Genomic DNA, 22676 nt, shown 5'->3' on the forward strand with positions numbered 1-22676 from the left:
CTTCTCTCCGGGGGAGGGGGGCCATGGCGGGGCTCCAGCAGCAGGGAAGGGGTCTGGGACGGAGAGTAAGGACAGCTGTTGGTCTGAATTCTGTACTAGAGCCGCACCGGCCTGCCTCGTCCCTGCAGCCTGGAACGGCTGAGGTCAGCTCCTCCCAAGCTTGCGTTGCGCACAGTAAGGCCCAGGCTTTTTGCTGCCGTGTGGGCCTCCTGGATAGTGACACCCACTTTCTGTGTCATATTCTTCTCTTTTACTCTGCAAAAACGTGGGGCTCCACTTGCTAGATGAGTCTCGCCAGCCCCACATGCCGCTGAGCACAGACCTGCATCCTGCAGGGTCCCAGGGACGGTCCAGACCTGGGCCCTCGGTGCTGTGGCTAGGGCCTACCTGACACCTGCCTCCTTCACAGTCTCAGACCATAGGACCTTGGAATGTGCTTCTCTCTGGAGTTTATGGTCTGAGACTCAAAGGTCTGAGCCCTGCTTAACACCTAAATCCCCATTTGGATTCTCTGCACCTGCTTTCTCCTTCTCTTGCCAACAACCCCACAGTTCTGACTTAGCCTGAGTCCCAGTGGTTGGCTTTGGGGTCATAGGCAGCCTCCTATAGGGGTTTCACAAGGAAGTAGTGTCCGAACCATTTTCTTCCAGGGTAATGCCTAGGCTTCCTTAGAAACTCTTCAGTATCTGAACGAAGTTATTTGAGGTTCTACGGAAGCCATCTTCATTCCCTCCCTAGATGCGTTAGGTACCCATGCAGAAGCCCTGTGACCACCTCACTAGAAGCCAGACCGTGAGCTATGTCAGATGGTGGAGGCTCTGGGGGGTTTCCTGGAGGAGGTGGCATTTCAGAGTCACCTTCAGGCTTCCCAACACGGGCCTGAGCGAGGAAGAGGCCGGTGATGAACTGGGCAGGGGTGCAGGCTGTGTGCTGGGTGAGGGGAACTAGTGGGGGCTCCACGAGGCTTTCAGAAGCCTCAGCTGGCAGTGGACGAGGCCTGAGCCGGCTGGCGGCTGAACGGGTCCCCTGCTTGCGAGGTGTCAGCACCCCAGGCGGCCACCGAGCTGTAAGGGCAGAGGTGCTGAGATGGGAAGGTTGGGGAGGAGCAACTTTGGGACACAGGGAGGATGGGAGGGGACGCGCCTGGAGCTATGGGGCTGAGGAGGGAGGGAGCTGGCTGGATGCCCGCAGCCGGGAGGTGGTGGCGTTAGGCGGGGTGAGGCAGAGCCCCGCCCATGCCCCAAGCCCCCTGGCGAAGAGGCTTCAGCCGTGCCTGCAGGCTGAGACCCCACCTCTGCTCTGGGTGGGGGACCCGCAGCCTTTCCCCAGGCCTGGGGTGGCCAGGACACAGGGTGCTCTGCGGGCAAGGGCGTGGCACACACGGGCTTCCTCCCGTCCGCCCCTCCAGGTGACCAGACCCTGCAGCTACAGCCGGAAATCCCACTTTGACTTCGAGGAGGAGGACGTGGACAAACTTGAGATCCGGTGAGCGAGAAGCAGGGTTTCTGGGCTCTGGCCTGGCGGCTACAGCCTGAGCCCACCTCGTCTGTTGGTTTTCTGTGCTTCTAAAAGAAAGGGAATGCAAAGAAAGGAATTTTCAGTTTTCTGGTAACTTCAATACTAGGACATGGGGAGTTGGCTTGAAGGAAGAGCCAGGAACTTGCCAGGGGCTCGTGGGGTGGCTGAGAGGACATTGACTCGGGCAAGGGACGGTGTGGTTTTAGTGCCGTACCTTCCGCAAGGGGAGGCCGACGGCCTCATGCTGCCCCCCGCACCTGTCCCTGCTGCCCGGAGGTCCTCGCGCTCCAGGCCTGGGTGTGTGTGGTCTGCAGCAGAGCCCACCGCAGCTCCAGCCGCATCGGTCCTGGGAGCCTCAGGGTCTCACCTCACGCCCAAGCACCTGGTGCCCTCAGAGACCCTAGCTGGGCATCTTTTCCCGTCGCTCTGGCCCGGGGCTGACCTTGAGGGACCCTGCAGATCTGAGCTGGCTTGCAGTCTGGTTTCCTGTGGGCTCCCAGGCTTCCCACTGGGAAGATGGGGCTCAGGCGGGAGGGGGCGTAGCCGGAGGCCCTTCCCCCCACCCAGTGTGGGGTCCTTGGGCTCGCTCTTTGTTCCTCTCGTGGCTTCAAGCGCTGAGGGAGGCCAGTCTCCACACACAGGTTGAGGTGTTTCCGCTTTAAGTCTTCCATTAGAGAGAACCTGCGGCTGCGTGTCTGAAAGTGCTGGTGGCGGTCAGAGGCCGTGCTGGAGGTTGGCCATGCCCCAGCCATCCTCAGACACACAAGTCTCTCTCTTGTCCAGAAACAGAAGTGTTCATACAAGATTGGGCTTTAAATTTGAGAGTGAGTCCTAGCTGTTGCATTTTAAGCAGACGAACCAAAAATGTTCTTGAATGTTGCCCTTATTGAAAAGAAGGAAAGACAGCCTGGCAGCTCTACTCCGGGGCCGCTTGGTGAATTAAAGGTTCTGCTTTCCTTATTCTGAAAGTGCCATGGGGCCACGGTTCCTCATGTCCCTGACGCATACGTGCTCCTCTAGTAAACCCTGTACCTTCCAGACACCTGTGGCTCCCGTCTGGACCTCGGGGGCCACAGAGGGCTGACGCGGCCTTCTAGAACTTTCCCCATGACTGCCGAGGGTGGTGAGAGGGGACTGGTCTTGGGCTGTCCACTCCTGGAGTAATCTGGTGCAGGTGTTTACCGTGGGGTGCGCGGATGTTTGCTGCCTCGCACCGGGGACGCCGTTCCTCTCTCCGTGCTCTCGTCCTCACACACGCACAGTTGCCGTGGCCCCACATCAGAGGGAACACCGAGAGTGCCGCCCTGGGGCACCGTCTTCCCATGCTGTTGAGAAGACCGAAGGCCCCTCACCCTGACACCAGGCCCCCAGCTCCTCTCCCTGCCCCCAAGGCCCAGGGAGACCCCCGTCTCCGTGCCAGGCACATCCTGCGCTGACCACACATTTCAGACATCCCCAGTCGGTGTCGCTCCTCACAGAGAGGGGGCCATGGGACCAGGGGCTCTGATCTGCCCCAGATGCCCCTGGGGATGCTGAGGAGTGCTGCTGTCCCCTGCCCTCCTGAGGTCACCCCATACGGAGATCTGTGTACCATTGGCTGTTTTTCAGAGTTGACCTCTGGAATGCCAGCAACTTGAAATTTGGAGATGAGTTTCTGGGAGAGCTGAGGGTTCCACTAAACGTGCTCCGCCAGTCCAGCTGCTACGAGGCCTGGTAAGGCGTCTGTGCATGGCCCACGCCGCCCTGGAGGGTGGACAGACAGAGCTGCCCTGAGCAGCCCGAGTGTGGTGGCGCAGGTCGGCTCCCACTGGCCAGACGCTGTGGCTTTGCATATGGTCCCTATTTGCTCTGGCGAGGTGACAGGGTTGCCGGTGAGAAACAGGCGGCGCACGGCTGCCGTTTTGGCAGGCGGGGGCGGGGGAACGTCACGAGAATGGTGGCTGAGGCCGTCGACAGACACAGAGGCAGGGCCATGAGAGCCTTGCAGCTTTGAGGACAGGCCCAGGCAGGGAGGGCAGGCCACGTGCTCCTGAGGGCCCGCCACGCCAGGCCTTCCCCAGGGCCCATCCTCCCAGGAGCCACCTGCCCAGGAACCAGGCAAACCTCCCCACGCTCTGCCTCCAAGCCCACCCAGTGCCTTTGTTTTATTTCCTGATCGTTTCGCAAATCAGCAGCAACTGTCATCGCTGTGACCACAGACACCCACGATGGGGACATGGCGCGGTCACAGGCCATATGCCACAGGCCAGACCCACCATGTGGGTGGGCTTCTGTGTGTGGTTCCTCACGGCAGTTTACAGTCACCGGGACACGGGAATTTGTCTTCAATTCCATGAGGACAGCGGGTTCTGTTCCTGCTGGGGGCACTCCTAGTCCTGTCACCAAGAAGGGACAGTTACACGGCAGTCCAGTGGATGTCCACCCAGGACCTCAGGTGCCCTGCCCAATGCAGGGTGCCCACGTCCCATGGCAGGCTGCGTGGCCCGTCAGCTCAGAGCAGCCAGGGTTCCCGCACGGCCTCGCGGGGTGGGACCAAAGACAGGAGAGTCCAGTGAGAAAACCGCGAGGATGGGACCCCGTGCTCCAGTGGCTGGCCTGCTTCCCAGCGCCGTCGGCATCCCCTCTGCCACCGGGAGCTCCGGCGCTCGTTTGCCGGAGTAATGTCAGCTCTGCTCTCGCTGCCCTCCGTTGTCCGGGGCCCGTCTCCACAGACGGGGTTCCCTTAGCTCCTTTCTCATTTCCCTCTTCTCGAACTCCTACTCCTTCCATCCTTCCATCCTTCCTGTGTAATCAGCCCCCAGAGGGAAGATAAGGTGGGGGGCACCCACGACACGCACCCCGCAGGGGTCTCTTGCTGAGAAGGGCTCTGGCGCCTGGACCCCGTGTGTTGTGGGGGTGCCGTGGGGAATGACCGAGCATGCCCCCACACTCGGACCCTGCAGAGGTGGGGACTCCCACAAGAAACACCCTGCCGGGGGGTCAACAGGGAAGTGGCCCCAGCGCAGGGGGCAGAGAGGTGTCTAGTAGAACTTCCTGGAGCCCCTCCTGCCTCAGACCCCGACACAGCCCATGACAGGCGACCAGTGCATCCTGGAGAGAACCGGCCCCTGGAGGGTGCTGCCGCCTCACGCCGCCCTTCCCTTGTGTCCCACGTCCAGGTACTTCCTTCAGCCCCGAGACAACGGCAGCAAGAGCCTGAAGCCGGGGGACTTGGGGTCCCTGCGGCTGAACGTGGTGTACACTGAGGACCACGTCTTCTCGTCCAACTACTACCGCCCGCTGCGGGACCTGCTGCTGAGGTCTGCGGACATGGAGGTGCGTGAGTGCGCGGGCTCCTGCTGTGTCCTGGGCGCCTGCAGCCCCCGCCAGTGAGCCAGACCCCATGGCCCTCCAGACCCCCGCGGCCCTCCAGACCCCCACGGCCCTCCACGGCTGGCTGCTGACCCCAGCTCCTCTCCTCCGGCCCCCCGCCCACTTCCCGGCTCTGGACCCCAGCTCCGGACCCTGGTCCCCCAGTCCTATCTGGCTCCAGCCCCCCACCCCAACCCTGCCCCTGACTTCTGAGTCCCATGCCTCGGTCTGGCTCCCCCCTCACCCCGGCTCAGACCCCAGCTTCAGCCCTCAGCTCCCTCATCCTTATTTAGCTCCACCCCATAGCCCCTCCCAGCTGCCCCCCGCCCACATCCACCCCCACAAGGCACGGAGCCCACCTCTGGCCCTGCATCTGGGTAGCCAGCTCCTGGTGGGTGGCTTACTGTCCCCCAAGTCTGCTCTGTGTCCAGAAATACCTGCATCTCCCTTTGCTGGAGGGATAGAGCCTCCCGCCCCACACCCCACCTGCAGTTAGAGCCCTGCGGGGACCCAGCAAGGCTCATGGTTTCAGATTTGTATGAGGCCCTGAGGTCATCGACCTTAGTTCTAGAGGTGGAATCGGGTGGAAGGACCCCGAGGAACGGACCTGGAGCTCGTGTACAAATCAGAGGGTTTGACGTGGGCTCTAGAAAAGATGTGGTTCTTTGCTTAGCTTGCTGGGAGAGGCACTACGGGACAGAGTTGGGGTCCGGGCCCCCGGCGTGGGGACCCTGAACCACCTACTCACTGACCATGCCCGGTGGGGAGTGGGGGTCTGCAGCCAGCCCCCAGAGCTGGGGGGCTCTTGCTGGGGTTCCATGTTCTCTCCCGTCGCACAGCCAGTGTCAGCATCCGCCGCGCACGTCCTGGGCGAGGTCTGCAGGGAGAAGCAGGAGGCGGCCGTCCCCCTCGTGAGGTTCTTTCTGCACTATGGCCGAGTGGTGCCCTTCATCAGTGCCATCGCCAGCGCCGAGGTCCAGAGGACCCAGTGAGTGACCTCACCTCCCCGAGGGCTGCGGCCTGAGCCAGGGACCACCCCGTGGTGAGGGCCGGCCTGGGGCAGTGCCCTCAGCGCTAAAGAGAGTGCAGAGCTGGGACAGCAGAGGGGACCCGTACCGGCTCAGGTGTTCTGTCCGAGACACGCTGTTTCTTAAAAATGCACCTTTTTTGGGAAATCCCAAGGTGTGAGTGCAGGAAGGAGGTGAACAAGGGCGCAGTTGCCCCGGGGGTGATCAGAGGGCGGCAGCTTCAGTACTAGGCCCACAGCAGAGGGCCGGGTCATGGCTGCCCCAGGACCTGTGCCCACTCTGCGGGGATGGGTCTGCCAAGAAGAGTCTGTCCCTGGAGCTCTGGGTTCAGAATCTGGGTTCAGATCCAGATTGCACCCGAGTGGAGAGATGGCGTGAAGCATGTCCTGTTACGTTCGACCCTGCTGGACCTCCCGGCTGACCTTGGGTCTGGTCCTTAGAGGCAATAACTTGGTGCGAAAGGGGCCTCACAAAGGGGCGGGGCTGTGGGTGTGGGGAGGTTGTGCTGAATGGTCCAACGGCGGAATTCGGTAGGTGTGTCACACACGCCCGCCTGAGGGGCTCAGGATGTCCCGATGCGAAACATCTGGCTGGGTCTCGTTTTCCTCTCAGAACATCTGGAAGCAGACAAGCAGGGTGAGCTGGGTCTGTCTCTGCATCCGCTGGGCGTGTGCCGAAGGTCGCGCTTGGTGTCCATCATCCCCTTGCTCTCCAAGACAGACCTGCCTCCAACGCTGTTTTACAGGGACCCCAACACCATTTTCCGAGGAAACTCGTTGACCTCCAAATGCATTGACGAGACGATGAAGCTGGCCGGGATGCACTACCTGCACGTGACCCTGAAGCCCGCCATAGAGGAGGTGAGTGGGGGGGTCCCACCCTGCGGCCCCCAAGGACTGGGCACATCAGGGTCTCCAGCAGGCCCAGTGCTGCTGCGTAGGGGCGTGAGGGACGCTCGACCCCCCCATGACACTGCAGGTGGACAGCAGGCAGCTCTGACCCCTGCCCCCCAAGACATTGCACGCGGACGGCAGGCAACTGAGACCCCATCCCCCATGACACTGTGCATGGACGACAGGCAGCCGTGACACCCGCCCCCCATGACATTGCACATGGACGGCTGGCAGCCGTGACACTCCCCACAACACTGCACATGGACGGCAGGCAGCCGTGATCCCCTCCCCGCTATGACACTGCACGTGGACGGCAGGCGGCCGTGATCCCCTCCCCGCTATGACACTGCACGTGGACGGCAGGCGGCCGTGCAGAATGGGTGGCACGCAGGAGCCCCTGACTGAGGGGCTCATGCCACCTCCTCCCCAGCCTCACTGCAGGGACCTGCCCTGTGTGCTCCAGGATCTTTCTCATTGTCTCAAATTAAAAAAACGTTTACTTAAGAAAGTTCTTCATTCTACTCAAGACAGACACGCAGAGAAACACTGTTTTTTCGGAGAATACCCCTTTCTTTCAGCTGTGGGTCCCCTGAACCCGCGTGCAGCGTTCTCTCTAGGGTCCTCTCGGCTGTGCGTGGCCTTCTGGTACCGCTCACGCCGGGGCAGGCGCAGCCGAGGCCCCCCATGCTTCCTCCCCCCGGCCCCGAGTGCCCTGCCCGACCTCTGTGGGGTCCCTGAGGGGCAGCAGTTCCCTCAGAGCAGCTTCATCAAGTGCAGGAACGTGAGGAAGTTTAGACTCGCGTTCTGGTTTGATCCGTGGGCGCAGACCTGCCAGCACTTGGGAGGAACCACGTTTTTAACCCTGATGAAACCTGGTCACGTGCACTGATGGGGAGCGGTCTTCGAGAAGGTCCAGAATTCCTCACAGGCCGTGGCGGCACCCGTGGCCGTACCGAAGGCCCTCCTCCCCCTGCCGTGGAGGGCCTGGCTGTGGCTCCCGAGGTCGCTCCCAAGCCCAAGGCCCCTGACCTCCACCCACCTGGGATCCTGGACCAATGGTCATTCACTCCTTGTAAATGCACTTTCCAGATATGCCAGGGCCACAGACCCTGTGAGATCGACCCTGTGAAGCTGAAGGATGGGGAGAACCTGGAGAACAACATGGTGAGACGTTCTCGTCTGCTCAGCACTCTCCAGAGCTGGCTGCCCAGCCGCAGGAGCTGGGCACGTGGCCACCTTGGGGGCTCCGCGTCTCTCTAGGGTTTGGGGTGGGACCCTACTGGGACGCTCTCTCGGCGTGTCCTCCGGGGCCAGCAGCAGGGAGACCAGCCCTTTGGCTGCTGACTCCTGTGCCGTCCCTTCTCCTGGGGTGACCGGAGCCTCCCCACCGGGCTGGCCCGTGACCCGGCTTCTTCCCAGTCTGGTCCATCCTCCTGTGGCAGCAGACATGGGTCCCAAACCCTGGCTGTGTCCCCTTGTGTTCTCCTGAAGAGGGTCTGTCTTTAGGACAACCAGACTCTCTGATGGGACAGGAGCTGTCATCTTCCATAGGGTTTCCTCAGGGTAAGTCTTTTTCATGCCTGTGAGGGAAAGAGATGGGGCTCTCTGTCGGAAGGTGCATTCTGGGGGGTTTCGTCCCTGTCCCAGTTAGTGAGATCAACGTTGGGGAGGGAACCGCGAGGCTGGCCCCCCGCAGAGCTGCAGGGGCTCGCCCGGTGCTCGCCCGCTGACGGCTGACCGCTACGGCCTCGTGCGCCTGCTGAGGGGACGTGCGTCTGTGGCCGCCACGCCTCTCCACAGCTGCTCCCTCCCTGGTGTGCTCGACTGCCGTGGGGGCTGGCAGGGCAGCCTGGGCCGCAGGGGCCCTCGGGGTGACCGGGCCGCACCCGTTGCAGGAGAACCTGCGGCAGTACGTGGACCACATCTTCAGCGCCATCACCAAGTCGGGGGTGAGCTGCCCCACCGTCATGTGTGACATTTTCTTCTCTCTTCGAGAGGCGGCTGCCAAACGCTTCCAGGGTGAGTCTTTGGTGTGGAAAACGTCCCAGGCTCCTTACGGGGAGGTCCCTTTCCCCACCGCCAGGCTCCTCGAAGCCAAGAAGGGACGTTGCGGAGTCCATGTAGACGTGGTTCCAGCTGTGGCCGCGGGGTGGGTGCCCGTGCACACACAGCATCCCTCTCCTGCCCGGCCGGGCTCCGGGTCGTGCCTGCCGTGGCCCCCAGGGGAACCCGGCCCAGGCCCCAGGTGGGAAGGCTGGCTGGCCAGATTTTGTGACAGTGGTTAGTTTAGGACGCAGCGGTAACTGCTGGGCGTTTGGGCCTGTCCAATCGGAGAAGCCGCCCTCCCGGTTCTTTGAGGCTCTGGCCGGAAGGTCAAGGCAGCAGTCAGCACCCCACGTTGTACACGTCTGTCTTCTGCACCTTCAAGAGAGACAGGATGATCCCTTTGTGGACGTGGGACAGGAGGGCTCCCGGGGATGAATCACCTTTTCAGTCGTGCCTGTTGGTTGGGGATTCATCGTGTGCAGACATGCCCACGGGTGGAACAAAGGTGGCCTGCTTGGGTGGCAAGTGTTAGGTTGACTGAGGCCTGGGGTCCAGGCTGAGGAGGGGGCAGTGCGGTGTCTGGGTCCCCACGCCATCCAGCAGGCCCCGACCAAGGCCCTGCCGCACCCTTTCCTGAGGAGCCCGTGGATCAGCCCAGATGTGTCCTGCTGCCTCCAGGGACCGCAGAGCCCCCTGAGCAGTCCCCAGACCCTGCCGGGAGCCCCTCCTGCCCGCCAGTGGGGATGCCTCTTAGCTTGTCTCACCGTGGAGGCTGGGCCTCACATCCAGCTCTGTGGACAGGCCCTGCTGTCTTCAAGTTCGTGGGCTTCAAGCTCGGGGCGCCCCGGCCCTCAGACACTCGGGGTCACTCGGGGTCGGCGAGCCAGGGCCTGCCTGTCATGGCCCCGTCCCCAGGAGACGCTGAGCTATTCGTGGTGCCAAAGGGGAGAACGAGCCGGCAGGTGCGCTGGCTCGGGCCAGGCCCGGGACTCCGCGCCCTCACCGGACGCCCTGTCGTGGCCGCAGATGACCTGGACGTGAGGTACACGGCCGTGAGCAGCTTCATCTTCCTGAGGTTCTTCGCACCCGCCATCCTGTCCCCCAACCTCTTCCAGCTCACGCCTCACCACACGGTAAGTGTGCGTCTGCCCCGTGGACTGGCCAACCCGCCCTCCTGGTGGCACCTTGCTGGGAGGCGGGGGGGCCGTGAACTCCTTTATCCACGAGAAGGGGGGCGCCTTGGCCAAGCTGCGTCTGTGGAGCACGGTTGGCCGCCGTGACCAGGGCCCCTCACTCCCACCTTGGGGAGAGCGAGCGCTGTCAGTCTGCCATGCATTCAGTCGCACGCGGTCAGCACGTGCAGCCCAAGCCCCTCAGGTCAGGCTCCGAGTGACGCACCAGCGGAGCGTGCCTGGCAGTGACTGACCTCGGCAGGAAGCCTGGGGCCAGGGGACTCAAGGGATCAAATGAACCCTCCAGGCCAGGGGACGGGCCAGCGAGCCCCGCCATGGGCGCCCGGGGCAGGGCGGGGAGGCTGCTCCTTTACAGGTGCCCTCGTGCCTGCCGTGGGCAGCTGCTCTCCTCACCCTGCCCTGCGCGCTGGCCGGCGCCCTGGGGAAGCGCTGGGGTCCAGCCCGCAGGGCCGAGAGCGCCAAGGAGGAGCCTGGAGGGACGTCCCGTGTCCCACGCTCTCCGGCCTCCTGTTGCTCACCAGCAGCACGCGGGGGCTGGGGGGCTTTTACGTGCTGTCGCCGTTTTGCCGGCCGTGCGATTCTGGGTTCAATCGCAACGTTTCTGTGGAACCGAAATGAGACTTGCCTTTCTCGTTCCCCTTTGACAGGACCCACAGACGTCGAGGACGCTGACGCTCATCTCCAAGACTATTCAGACTCTGGGCAGCTTGTCCAAGTCGAAATCCGTAAGTCATTTACTTTCACGGTGTCTGCTTGTCCCAGGAGAGAGTGTGGGCTCAACGCAGGGACAGGGTAAGAAGCAATAAAACCCACAAGGCCCCCACCCGCCGTCTGAGCAGAGAGAACGTTCCAGCGGCTTGCGGGCTCCTCTCTGCCTTCCTGAGCCGTGAAACGTTGCGTTTCAAGACTGTTTTGTTTGGGGGCACATTAGCCTTAGAGACTGGGCTTGCTTTCTGAGCCTGTACTCCGCTCAGGTCCGCTGTGGGGATGACCACGAGCCACAAATCTTCACAAGCCAGCACCGTGCAGGATGATGTCTCTTAACAAGCAGTAAAGACACAACATCCCCCAGACCAGTGGTGGGTTCACCCCGCTATGCTGCAGGCAAGGCCAGGGGGGAGGAGTTCAAATCCTGAGTCTTCCCTGGAGAGAACGGGTAGTGATGACATCGGCCCCGCCAAAAGTCAAAGTCCCTGTTGGTAGGGAACGCCAAGGTCTTGCTGGGCAAGAGGGTGACCTGGGGTACCACGGAGTTGCCCCTCCCAGGGCCCAGCAGTCCCCCGGCCAGACCAGAGCTCCTGTGTTTGGGCCAACGCGCTCAGCAGGGCAGGGCCCTCGGCCACAGGGCTCCTCAGCGGCATGGGGGGGGGGCCGTGCTCCCCTCACAACTCACTTCATTTTTCTCATGAACAAGTGGGTTTGAAACCCCGTCAGACCAACCTATGGCAGAGGGAGTCACAGGAGCACGTGGTGCGTTACCAGCTCCCAAGTGGGGGTTCAGGGCTGCGGGGGCCTCAGCTGAGAGCCTCTGAGGTTGTCTGTGCTTGAGGCAGATTTGCTGCCCGGAGCGGGCCAGGGGCTCCTCCGGGGGCCGCCTGCCGCACGCCATATCCTGCCTGGGTCCCGAGGGTCTATCCCGGCCCTCACAGCCCCCAGAACGCGGGTCATGACATGCAGGTTTGAGGACATTGGGGACTGTGTGTAGCGATGTCAACATGCGGATTGGCTGGGCACATGCCCTGGGGACTGAAGGCCAAGGCCAGCTGCACAGGGATGGGGCCAGTGGGGTGGAGTGAGGCCTCCCCTGTGCCTGGACCTGCAGGAGCCCCCAGCCCAGCCCAGCACAGCCCTCCCCTTCTGTTGTCTAGGGGGTCCCATCGCTGCCGACAAGCAGCCCCCGTGTGGGAGACACTGGGTAGATTGCAGCGGAGCCAAGCGTGTGTGGCGTCCCGCAGCAAGCGGCCACTCCACGGTCTGTCGGCCAGAGCCTGGATGAACGGGTCTGGGCTGGCTGTGAGTTCTGCGCGGACCCACCTTTGTGCGTCCGGAAACTGCAGAGCGACCTTCCGTGACACGGTGCTTGCTGCAGGCACAGCGTTGGGAGGGCTGCCCTCCGTGTGTCCCTGAGGGGTGCTCCGACGTCCACCTGTCAGGGCCCTCGCCAGCCTCCCGGTCCCAGGAGAGGCTCCCGTGTGGCAGCCTCGTGTGACCCGTGTCAGCAACAGAGACCTGGAACCCAGATGTCAGCCTCCATGCTCGCTGAGGGACCCCGACCTGTTTTCAGGGTTCAGACCCCGGCTTCCGGGGTTTCGTCTGCGTGGCTGTGCCTGCTTTTGTGGTTTCCATGGGCAGTGCCCGGGCTGACCCTGGGGCCACAGTTACACTGGCACCTCCACTTGCTGAGTGACCGCCACCGGAGCCGGTCGTGACGCGTGCCTCCAGATTATTTCCCTTGGAGCCATGTGCCCCAGACCCATAGGCTTTTGTTCAGTGACCTGTCTCATTTTAGGCGAGTTTCAAGGAATCCTACATGGCTGCATTTTATGAATTCTTCAACGAGCAAAAATATGCTGATGCAGTAAAAAATGTGAGTGCGGGTATCAGTTAACATGGACGGACTGCCCCCTGTCCTGACATGCTACTGTAGTTCCAGAAAATGGAGTAAAAATTCGCAGAATGTAGAACTGTCCATTACCCACTGTCCCAAGTTCAGAGCATCATTCCCTGGTAGTCCGTGACACCCCCCACGGTCCCTGAACTCTGCACCCCAAAACCCCCACGATCCCAGGACTCTCTGCACCCCAGACCCTGTGAACCCCTTGCACTCCCTTCTGTTCTGACCACCCCCTACAGTCCCCAGACTCCCTACACCCTGGGGACTGTGGACCCCTTCCAGACTCTCCTCTTTGGAACCGTCACGAGTTCTCCCTCAGTGCTGGGTGTTGTACTTCTCTCAAAGACTGCCCTGTGTTTCTTGCAAATCCCTTTCCTCGCCCTTCTGGCCATCTACTTCTGGGGCCCCCACAGATGCCTGAGTCATGGAGCCAGGGCACCCAGAATCAGGGACATGGCTCATGGAGAGAATCTTTTCTGGATCCTAAAGCTTTACTTTCTCTGTTGCGATTAGAAACACTCACACCTACTTACTTCTCAGAAATCATAAAAACCAGGATCCAGAAGGGGAGGAAGGGAGAGGAGCTGGGGCACACAACGGTTGGGGGAGGGAATCCAGACAGGTCATGGCAGTCGGATTAGGAGGGGAGGGCGTCCCGGGAGGAGAGCCCCTGCTGCTTCCCCTTCCTGCAGAGATGCATGCTTGGGTCACCTGTTGACGTGCACGTGGGCCTCCCAGGGTCACCAGAGGCCTGGCAGCCAGGTGGAGCGGTGGCTGCGGGTACAGGGTACCTCCTTGGCGGGGGCGGGGGATGTCTGCTGGGAGGCCGGGCTCAGGGTTGGACACTTCCCTCCTGGCCGCAGTAGGGACACGCTTAGGACCCCCTGATTCTTGCAGAAGGACCCAGATTCCCCTCTCTCCTGGCATCAGGAAGAGATGTAGTGTTCTGCTGTTTGTGTGTGAGAAGGAACGTAACCAAGTGTGCCATCTCCCCCTTAATTGTCTGCTGTCTTTCCCACCTTAGTTTTTAGATCTGATCTCATCTTCTGGGAGAAGAGACCCCAAGAGCATAGAGCAGCCCATCCTGCTTAAAGAAGGGTAAGGCCCACGTCTGCTGCTGGGCCAGCAGGAGCGAGACACGGGGGCGGCGCTCCTGACCGTCCCTGCCGTGAACTGGGGCATCTCTGCCCACGTGGCTGGTGACCTCCCAACTCAGAGGCAGCCAGACCCTTCAGGGGCTGTCCTGGCCTGGGACATCATGGTCTTTGTCCACATGTCTGATCCAGTAAGACTGCTCACAGTGCGAGTCTGAGACGTGGTGTTGACTTGCCTTCTCTGTGCCTCTGCCCTGCGGGTTGTATGAGTGGAGAAACATCTGTCTGTGGGAGAGAGGGGAATGAGAGGCTGACCCAGCCTTGCATGTGGACTGGCTCACACCCGAGTTCAAGACCCTGTTCCACTCCACCAGGCCCCCCACTCCTGAAACATCCCCGGCTCCCATTATTCTGTTTTCTGGAGCACCTCTGCCCCGGGTGCGCAGGCCTGCCCACCTTCGTATAGGCCTCCCTTGTTGGTATTCCCAGTGTGGGAGTGGGGAGGGGGCGGCTGCTTTGTTGGAGGCCTGATGAACCTGCTGTCCTTGTCGACTTGTGACTTAAACTTTTACAGGGCGCCTGGGTGGCTCAGTGGGTTAAGCCTCTGCCTCTGGCTCAGGTCGTGATCTCAGGGTCCTGGAATCAAGCCCCACATCAGACTCTCTGCTCAGCGGGGAGCCTGCTTCCCCACCACCACCACCCCCCCGCCTGCCTCTCTGCCTACTTGTGGTCTGTGTCCATCAGATAAATAAATAAAATCTTTTTTTAAAAAAAAGTTAAACTTTGCAAAAGTAGAGACCTTTGCCTTTTGGTGTTTTACCCTATCACTTGGAAATACAGTGAGATGTGGTGTGGGAAGCTGTTGGCTGTGCCCCGAGCCCCAACACTCACCCACAGACGTGCCCTGTTCACACAGGTTCATGATCAAGAGGGCACAAGGGCGAAAACGCTTTGGGATGAAGAATTTTAAGAAAAGATGGTTCCGCCTGACCAACCACGAGTTTACCTACCAGAGAAGCAAAGGTAACGAGAGAAACTGGCTTTTTACTGGATTCCCATAGTTTATTCTGAGGGGCCAGAGCCTGGAATGGGGCCCTGATGGGGTTCCTGCCTGCTTTCCTGGATGAAACGAAGCGCATAGAGTAAGTGTCCCGGGGCGTGAGCAGTTTCTGGTCACAGAGGAGTGCGTGGGAGACGTCCGCCTGCCAGGTGGCCTGGGTGGGGGTGGGGGTGGGGAGCAGGTGGGCCTGTGCCCCTGGGCTCCTGGCATGGGAGTCGGGGTCCTTCATGGGCCGTGTCCTCTGGGTCTGAGGGGGCATAGGTCTCGGCGACATGGCACTGGGAAGTAAAATGTGGGAACAGGGCTCCTCGAGAAGGCACGTGGCTGGAAGGTCAGGGTTCCCGGGAGGCAGCACCAGGTCCTGCTGCATGAGGCCCGCTGTTCTGCGGTGCCCCCTGCGACCCCTTAAGGCAGGGAGCCTCTCACCCACCCTGTCATGAACCCCTTTCTGTGGCAGGAGACCAGCCTCTGTGCAGCATTCCCATCGAGAACATTCTGGCCGTGGAGAGACTGGAGGAGGAGTCCTTCAAGATGAAGAACGTGAGTGAGGCACCGCCGCGGGGCTCTTGGGGGTTTCTCCCTCTGCGCTCGTTGCCCCACCAGCACCCACTGCCGCTGCCCTCCTCCTGCAGCCCCGTCACTGGGGTCCTTGCAAGCTGGCCAGAGGCAAAGCACCTGCTGGAAGTGCTTTCCTGACAGCTCCAGAGGCCGGAGGGCCAGCTCCGGGACCGTTGGGTTTCTTTGAGACAAATTTTGATCTGGTTTTGAACTTACAGGGAAGTGGCGAGAATACAGTAGGACCCCCGTGTCCCCGAACCCATTATTATTATTATTATTTTTAATATTTTATGTATTTATTTATTCGACACAGACATCACAAGTAGGCAGAGAGGCAGGCAGAGAGAGGAAGGGGGAAGCAGGCTCCCCGGCGAGCAGAGAGCCCGATGTGGGGCTCGATCCCAGGACCCTGAGATCATGACCTGAGCCGAAGGCAGAGGCTTAACCCACTGAGCCACCCAGGCACCCCCCGAACCCGTTATTGCATGTGGTTTGTCTTTATCTATTTGCTGAGCATGTACGTCCCACCTCCTCGTCTCTCTCCGTACACACGTGTTTCTCTGAGCCACATAAACACTCAAGTGTGTTCCCTGCAAACAAGGACATTCTGGTGTGGAGGCAGACCCCCAGCTCCAGAGGCAGGACCCCAACACTGGTGCAGCATCGCCTCTGACCACCGCCTGTGTTGGGACTCCGCCACCTGAGCTCCTGGCCGTCTTTATAGCTGCTGTGTGTCGCCAGCCATGCGCCACATGGTGCATTCTCCATCCTTTTCTGGACCTGGAACATTCCTCAGCCTTTCTCGGTGTTCTTAAAGCACAGAGGCCAGGTGTTGTGGGTGTCCCTCAGATTGGGTGGCAGGTTCAGGTGCCCTCTCCTGCCTGGATCCCGTGGAGATGACCACGTCCCCTGGGTGTGTCTTGTTAGGATGGCTCACGGTGACCGTGGGACACACGCTGAGCTGTGTCCACCTCTTGCTCCTGGCCTCCCTTGTCCGTTCAGTACTTCTTGGCTTTCTGCCATGGAGAGCTCCGTCCCACAGAGGTTCCACCCTAGTCTGTCAGGGCCATGTCTTCTTCAGGGCTGGCGTCCCTCACTGCCCAGTGGGTGTGGGACGTGACAGCGTTCTTGCCTGCATCGTCAAAACACCCATCACCAGCACACACGGCCGAGCGCAGGCGGGGTTTCCGAGGGAGCCGCCAGTGACATCACCGGGTCTGATTTGGGGCAAGGCTCGGATGGGGAGACTTGCTGTGTGTCCCCACAGAGGGTCCTGCAGGGGAGCCCACACATCAGGTCTGCTTACTGTTTGATGCTTTTCAAAAAGCACAGACCTCCGGGGACCATCTGTGTGGCACAGGCAAAGGCATGTCCAGGTCTCCTTGTCACCACACACCTTGGAGCTTGGTCGGGGAGGAAGTGCCCCTGCCCACTGCTGTGGCCGCCATGGCTGCCATGGCCTGGGAGGGGGTTACAACTCTGGCCCAGTCTCCGGAGGCACAAATGGGCTCATGGAGGTGGAAGGAGCTCGCGTGTCTCCTGTGGGGCAGGAGCTCAGACCCGCCCTTGCGTCCGAAGGCCTGTGCACATGGTCTGTCTGCTGTGGCCCCAGGCCCAGCCCCCCTTCCCCGTGTCGCTGGTCATTTGCTTCACTGGTTGTGTCTTCCCGAGTGTTGCCAACCGCCCCCAACACCACGGGCTTCAGGGAGCTCAGATGTTGGAGCCCTGCGTTCCCTAAGAACCTTCTTCAGACGCTGGGAACCATCCGCAGTAGCCACCCCTCTAGGAGGATGGTCCTTGCACAGCATCTCACCCCGCGGGCTCTCCTACAGATGCTGGGTGTAGGGTTTAGGGGAAGGTCCCCGAGTTGGGTCTGCCTCCCAGGAGCTGACAAGGGCTCTGTCTTCCACCTCCTGTGTCAGTCTGTCTCGGCACAGCTCAGTTATCTAGTACCCAGTAGGTGCCTCTGCCGCACTGTGTGGTGGGGGGACACAGCGGGTCTGCTTCAGCTATGACGGGGCTGCTTCTGGCCCAGGGTCACTGAGGAGGAAGACCGATGAGCTCACATCTCTGTCTGAGTCAAAGATGGACATCATGGCCCGTGTGGGTGGCCCTGGCTGGATAGATGGGGAAGGCTGCCCCTGGCTGGACGGCCCAGCTCACACACAGCAGTTTCCACTCAGCCTGCGCTGTCCCTTCACCTGGACCACTGGAGGGGGTTTCTGGGGCAGGCAGATGGCCCCATGGCAGACGGTGTTTTCCCTGGGCCTGAGGGATGTTCCCATGTTGTGCCCGCCCCAGGAGGAATGCCATCTCCTGTGTGGAGGCGTGCTGTAGCATGGGGTATCTGTTCCCAGGCCTGGGATTCAGCCCTGTCTAAGATGGGGGCCTGGGGCACCCAGCCCTCCCTGGGCTCAGGGCCTTTGCACCTGCTATGCCCATCCCAGGACCTCCACTGCCCCAGGACCCCCGCACCTCTCATCCCCGCTGCCCCAGGACCTCTGTACCTATTGGTGCTTCTGGCTGGGACTCTCCATCTTCTGCTTTTCCCACTCAGCTTACTGATGCTTTAGTCATCTTTCTGACTTCAGCTGGGTCATTGATTTAAAAGGTTCTTGCCTGACTCTTCCTACAACGTACACAGACCTTACACTTTGTGTTGGTTCTTATCCTTCTTCCTGGCTGGAAGTTCATGGTGAGAGAAACTCTGTTCGGGCCACACTCTGTCCCCAGAACCTAGGGCAGTGCCTGGTATTCATGAATGGTTGTTGAATGAACAACAAGAGAGAGACGGCGGAGGCTCTGAGAAGCCTCAGAGCAAGTCACACTAACCTGGAAGGAGGAGGAAGAGTCTCCTGGTGAGGTGGGGTGGGTGGGGATTTTCTGATGGACACAACAGCACATACAAAGGTCCTGAGGTCAGTGTGGGATGAGGATAGGAACATGGGCACGATAAGCTCTGATGTACCGTGCACAGAAGACCGCCCCAGCTTAAAAAAACCAGGAGACTCAAAGAAACATTTTTGTCCTGACCACAGTGACCACAGCAGGGGGATGAACAATGCTACTCCTTTGCTTTTGGAATGGAGCTCCCTGAGACCCCAGGACACAGAGTGCCTTGGCCAGGCTGACCAGGGGTGACCCAGCTGAGTCGTGTTAGTCCCAAGTCCCCTGGGGGTAGGCTATGGCTCTCTCAGTTTCAGGAACAGCAGAAAGCCCTTTGTGTGCTCCACAGCCCCCAGGCCTGTCCCGTCCCTCACTCTGCTGCCCCTGGGCCTGTCCGGTCCCTCCTGGGCCTGTCCACATCCACACTGAGGACCCTTGTGGCCCAGGCAGGACACCTTGCCTGGCGGCCTTTCTGACCCTGACCGCTGTCTCCCCAGATGTTTCAGGTGATCCAGCCGGAGCGAGCGCTGTATATCCAGGCCAACAACTGTGTGGAGGCCAAAGCCTGGATCGACATCCTCACCAAAGTCAGCCAGAGCAACAAGAAGCGCCTTGCCGTCTACCACCCATCCGCCTACCTCAATGGCCACTGGCTGTGCTGTAGGGCCTCCTCGGACACGGCGCCAGGCTGCTCCCCCTGCACCGGGTAGGTCTGTGCCTCCTCCCTCCCCCAAGGCCCTCCAGCCAATGCAGGCAGAGAGGGGGTCCCACAGGACCAGCCAAGGGGACGGAAATCAGCCCTGAGCTAACAGGAAGGGAGAGCAGAGTGTATTGAATATAGACGGTGGGGTGGGGGGAGACGGGGACAGAGCATCCAAGAAACACAGAAGAGAAAACAGCGGGAGTCTCCTCGTTGCTTGGGGTCTGGGTTTTTCATGGGGATTGTGGTCTGGGGCACGTGTCCCCTTAGGTGTCCAGGAACTGGTCCGCACAAGGACAGGGTCCAGATGTCCTTTGTAAGTTACTCATTCCCTCGAGCTGGGGGTCTTGGCCTTGAGGTGTTTGGAGTGAGGGGTCTTAGCATTTCTGACAACCCTGCTTGCTCACTCCTCTCTTCTGTTGTGCTGGAAGACTCCAAAGATACCCTCGCCCGTTTGTCTGTTACAAGGAGGACGTAGGCCACGTGCATTTCAAGCATGTGTGGAGGGGGGCGTGGGTGCCTAGCAAGAACAGAAGCTGGAAAAGAAGCAAAAAATAAAAAACATTTTTTATTCTTTTTTTTATGGGGTCCCTTCAGTCCTTGTCTCACATCCACCCCGTGTGGCCAAGCACAGTTGTCCGGTTTGTGCACTGTACAGAGAAGTTTCGCCGAGGGGCCGCACTGGGGCTTGGCGAGCTGCACACGCACAGCTGCGTCTCCTAGGTTGTGCTTGCAATTCTTGAGGTGCCTCCATGCCAGAAAGCCCAGGCTCACCCTTGTGAAGGCCATGTAGACTGGCAGGGGCCGTGAGCCGTCATGGGTGCTCTGTCTCCCAGGGGCCCTAGTGGTCCTTTGGGGTGGACGGCAGTGGGGAGGGTGCTCCGTGCTGAGGGAGGTCTCCCAGGGGTGGGGTGCTGTCGTGTTTCTTCCAGAAGAGCCCAGAGGCCTTCCACCATCCTGCTCACACCCCCTTCAGTGTCCGCAGCTGCCATCTGACACCCTCTCCCTTCCCTTCCTGCCCCACTGTGAGCTGGGCCTCCTGGGGTTCATGAGAGGTTCACTCGGCCCCTTCCGGAAGCAGGCCTGGATGCGTTCAGGGTGCCCCTGTGACCTCTGAGGACAGTGACGAATGCCGTCTGGTGCAGGGGTGAGAGATACCCCAAAGCTCACGAGGTGGGAGCAGAGGGTCCGGCTTTGTAGCTGAAAAGGCCAGGACTCGGGCATGTCCCCGCCGGTTCCACCCAGGAGAGGCTGAGTACTGTGTGCGGGGGGCTGGGACCCTGCCACACCCTCGGGCTGGAGCCGGAGGCGCCGCAGGCTGCGGGAAGAGCTGGCACCTGGCCATCCTCACCTGGGGCGGCCCTGCAGGGCCCACCGCCCACGTGCACCAGGAGCAGCTCTTTCTGTTCCAGGTCCTTCCTTGTCACAGCAGAACGAGCGTGGCCTGTCGGCTGCTGTCTCAGCAGGTCCGTAGGCCTCCGGTCCTCCGAGCCTGTGGATGGGCCCCCCTCAGTGCTCGTGAACTGGGCCCGGCCCCGTGGAGGATAAGTTCACTGCGTAAGGTCACTCCGTGATCCAGTGAGCTTTCGGAAAGGCAATGACTGACATCATCGTTCTTTCTGTTGTGTCACGGTGCTTGGGCAGCGGCCTCCCGGCAAACATCCAGCTGGACATCGATGGGGACCGCGAGACAGAGCGCATCTACTCCCTCTTCCACTCGTATATGAGCAAACTAGAGAAGATGCAAGGTAGGCCCGGCAGCCGGCGCGCCGTCTCGGCAGGTGGCAGGTGGCCGGTGGCCGCGGAGACACCTGCCGGGGTCCCGGGGGCACCTGGAGCATCCCGCAGACACCCCCGGCCCTCGGAGCCCCCGTGGTCTGTGTGCGTTCCCACACGTGGGCTGAAGGGGGAGCGCGTCCCGCAGGCCAGCAGATGTGGGGCGTGGACTGTAGGAACAGATTCTCTGCGTAATCTTACGAGGGAATTTAGCCACGACCTCCGAGCCACCAAGTTCTTGAGAAGATGTTGTGATTAACAACCTCCCACAGCCCAGACCGCGGATTCGTTCTGCCTGCCGGGGGGGGGTGGGGCGTGGGTGTGTGGACACGGGTGTGCGCGTGCACGTGGGACCGTGTTCCTGCCCAGACGCGGCCGACATGATGTGTGCCCACGTTGATGATCCTCCTTTGTGTTCTGCGGACGGTAGGTGACGTGGGAGTGATTGGGTTGAGATTCAGGAGAGGCGATAGGGACGCGGAGGAGGGCCCGGAAGCCCCCCTGAATGCAAAAGGAAGCTGAGCGGGCCTGGAAATACACCGTCCTGGTCTTCCTGTTCTGATCTGACCCAGCAGGCTCAGGGGTGGGCCTCAGCCCAGGACGGACTCCAGTCCCGCCCTGCAAGCATTCCGCCGTGAGCTGTCGGGAGCTCGACCGCACCTGCCCTCGGGCCCCTTCCTGCAGCCTTGGGGGCCGCCTCTGGGTGCACGCCCAGGCTGAGGCCCAGGCGCTATCCCACATGGTGCACATGCGTGAGGCTATGCTCCGGTGCAGACCCTCACACAACCGTGCACATGCGCCACCCACCCCCGCCCCACCGGGTCCTCCCCAAGCAAGTGTGCACACCCAGCACTTGGCCCTGAGGTTTCCTCCAGAGGCCGCGCGGGAGTGGTCCTGGGGCTACAGCCGGCCTCAAGGTGGCAGCCCCTCCCCAGCACACTGAGAGGGTGACCAGAACAGAGGATGGTCAGGAGACTTAGGGTGAAGCCACTCTGTGAAGGAGGCTGACTGAGCCTTGCGTGGTCAGCCGCTTTCCAGCGGCCTCTGTCTGCACACCGTCTCCCTCTTGCTTCCAGCCTGGGGCCACCCCGCTGCCACAGGCCCCCATGCCTCTGTCCCTCAGAGCCACACTCTGGCCCCTTCGTCTGGCTGATACCTGTTTGTCTTGTGAGTGTCCTTCTCTGGGGAGCTTTTCCTAACCCTGTGTGTATCTCTGTCATTGCCATGACGACCATCTCTGATCTGTTCACGTTCGGTGGGCTTGACCCTTTGAGATCAGAAGCAGGTCGTTTGCCCCAGTGCCTGACATGAAGGAGGAATGAATACTGTTTTCTGGATGACGGATGGACGGGCAGTGGACGGCAGAGGGGTGGATGATGGGTGATGAGCGGATGATGGATGGAGAGATGGTGGGTGGATGGTGGGTGGATGGTGGGTGGTGGTGATGGGTGTACGGGTGATGGTGGATGGGTGGAGGGTGGGTGGAGGGTGCATGGATGAGCGAGCCTCCCTCCCAGGGTAGGAATCATCTGGGTGAGTGTCCGTACTGTCAGCAGAGCTGGATCTTACAGGGCCCCTCGCTTGGCCACCGCAGCACTGTCTTCCGGCCTCTGCCTGGAGTCTCGGTGCTTCTCTGAGGCCAAGAGCTTGTCCTCGGAGCATCTGGTGGTCTTGAGACACTTCCTTTATACGCCTGCGGCTGTTCTCTTGAGTGCCAGGACCACGGAGTTTGTTTCCCCCTGACATGGTCGGTCCTTTCCTTTTGGCGCTCGGAGGCGGCTGTGCTCGGGCTGTGTGTGCGAGAGGAGAGACTGGGTCCCCTCCACCTCCCGCATGTGGCGTGGACTCGCCTGGCCATTCTCACTTGGGCCCACCCTGGCTCTTCCCCCCCGGCCCCCTGAAGTCTGCTGACAGTGGAACCCGGGACTTGAGGCAGGGAAGGGTTAGCCCAGGGCTTGG

General features: G+C 61.0%; 1 protein-coding gene across 3 annotated transcripts in view; it reads left to right on the forward strand.

Moving 5' to 3' along the window:
* Nucleotides 1-22676, forward strand: part of RASA3 (RAS p21 protein activator 3) — a 113330-nt gene that overhangs the window by 87991 nt on the left and 2663 nt on the right. For all 3 annotated transcript variants that reach the window (XM_032880995.1, XM_032880996.1, XM_032880997.1), the window contains 15 exons: nt 1409-1485; nt 3127-3231; nt 4677-4833; nt 5709-5857; nt 6643-6757; nt 7880-7954; nt 8686-8809; nt 9863-9969; nt 10677-10754; nt 12539-12616; nt 13668-13741; nt 14654-14760; nt 15255-15337; nt 18739-18947; nt 20586-20689. In XM_032880995.1, the coding sequence (XP_032736886.1) occupies nt 1409-1485; nt 3127-3231; nt 4677-4833; nt 5709-5857; nt 6643-6757; nt 7880-7954; nt 8686-8809; nt 9863-9969; nt 10677-10754; nt 12539-12616; nt 13668-13741; nt 14654-14760; nt 15255-15337; nt 18739-18947; nt 20586-20689 (1642 nt within the window). The remainder of the gene's footprint in view (nt 1-1408; nt 1486-3126; nt 3232-4676; nt 4834-5708; nt 5858-6642; nt 6758-7879; nt 7955-8685; nt 8810-9862; nt 9970-10676; nt 10755-12538; nt 12617-13667; nt 13742-14653; nt 14761-15254; nt 15338-18738; nt 18948-20585; nt 20690-22676) is intronic.

The sequence above is a fragment of the Lontra canadensis genome, unplaced genomic scaffold (genome assembly GCF_010015895.1).
Source record: "Lontra canadensis isolate GAN:19392208 unplaced genomic scaffold, GSC_riverotter_1.0 scaffold73, whole genome shotgun sequence".
Classification (NCBI taxonomy): Eukaryota; Metazoa; Chordata; class Mammalia; order Carnivora; family Mustelidae; genus Lontra; species Lontra canadensis.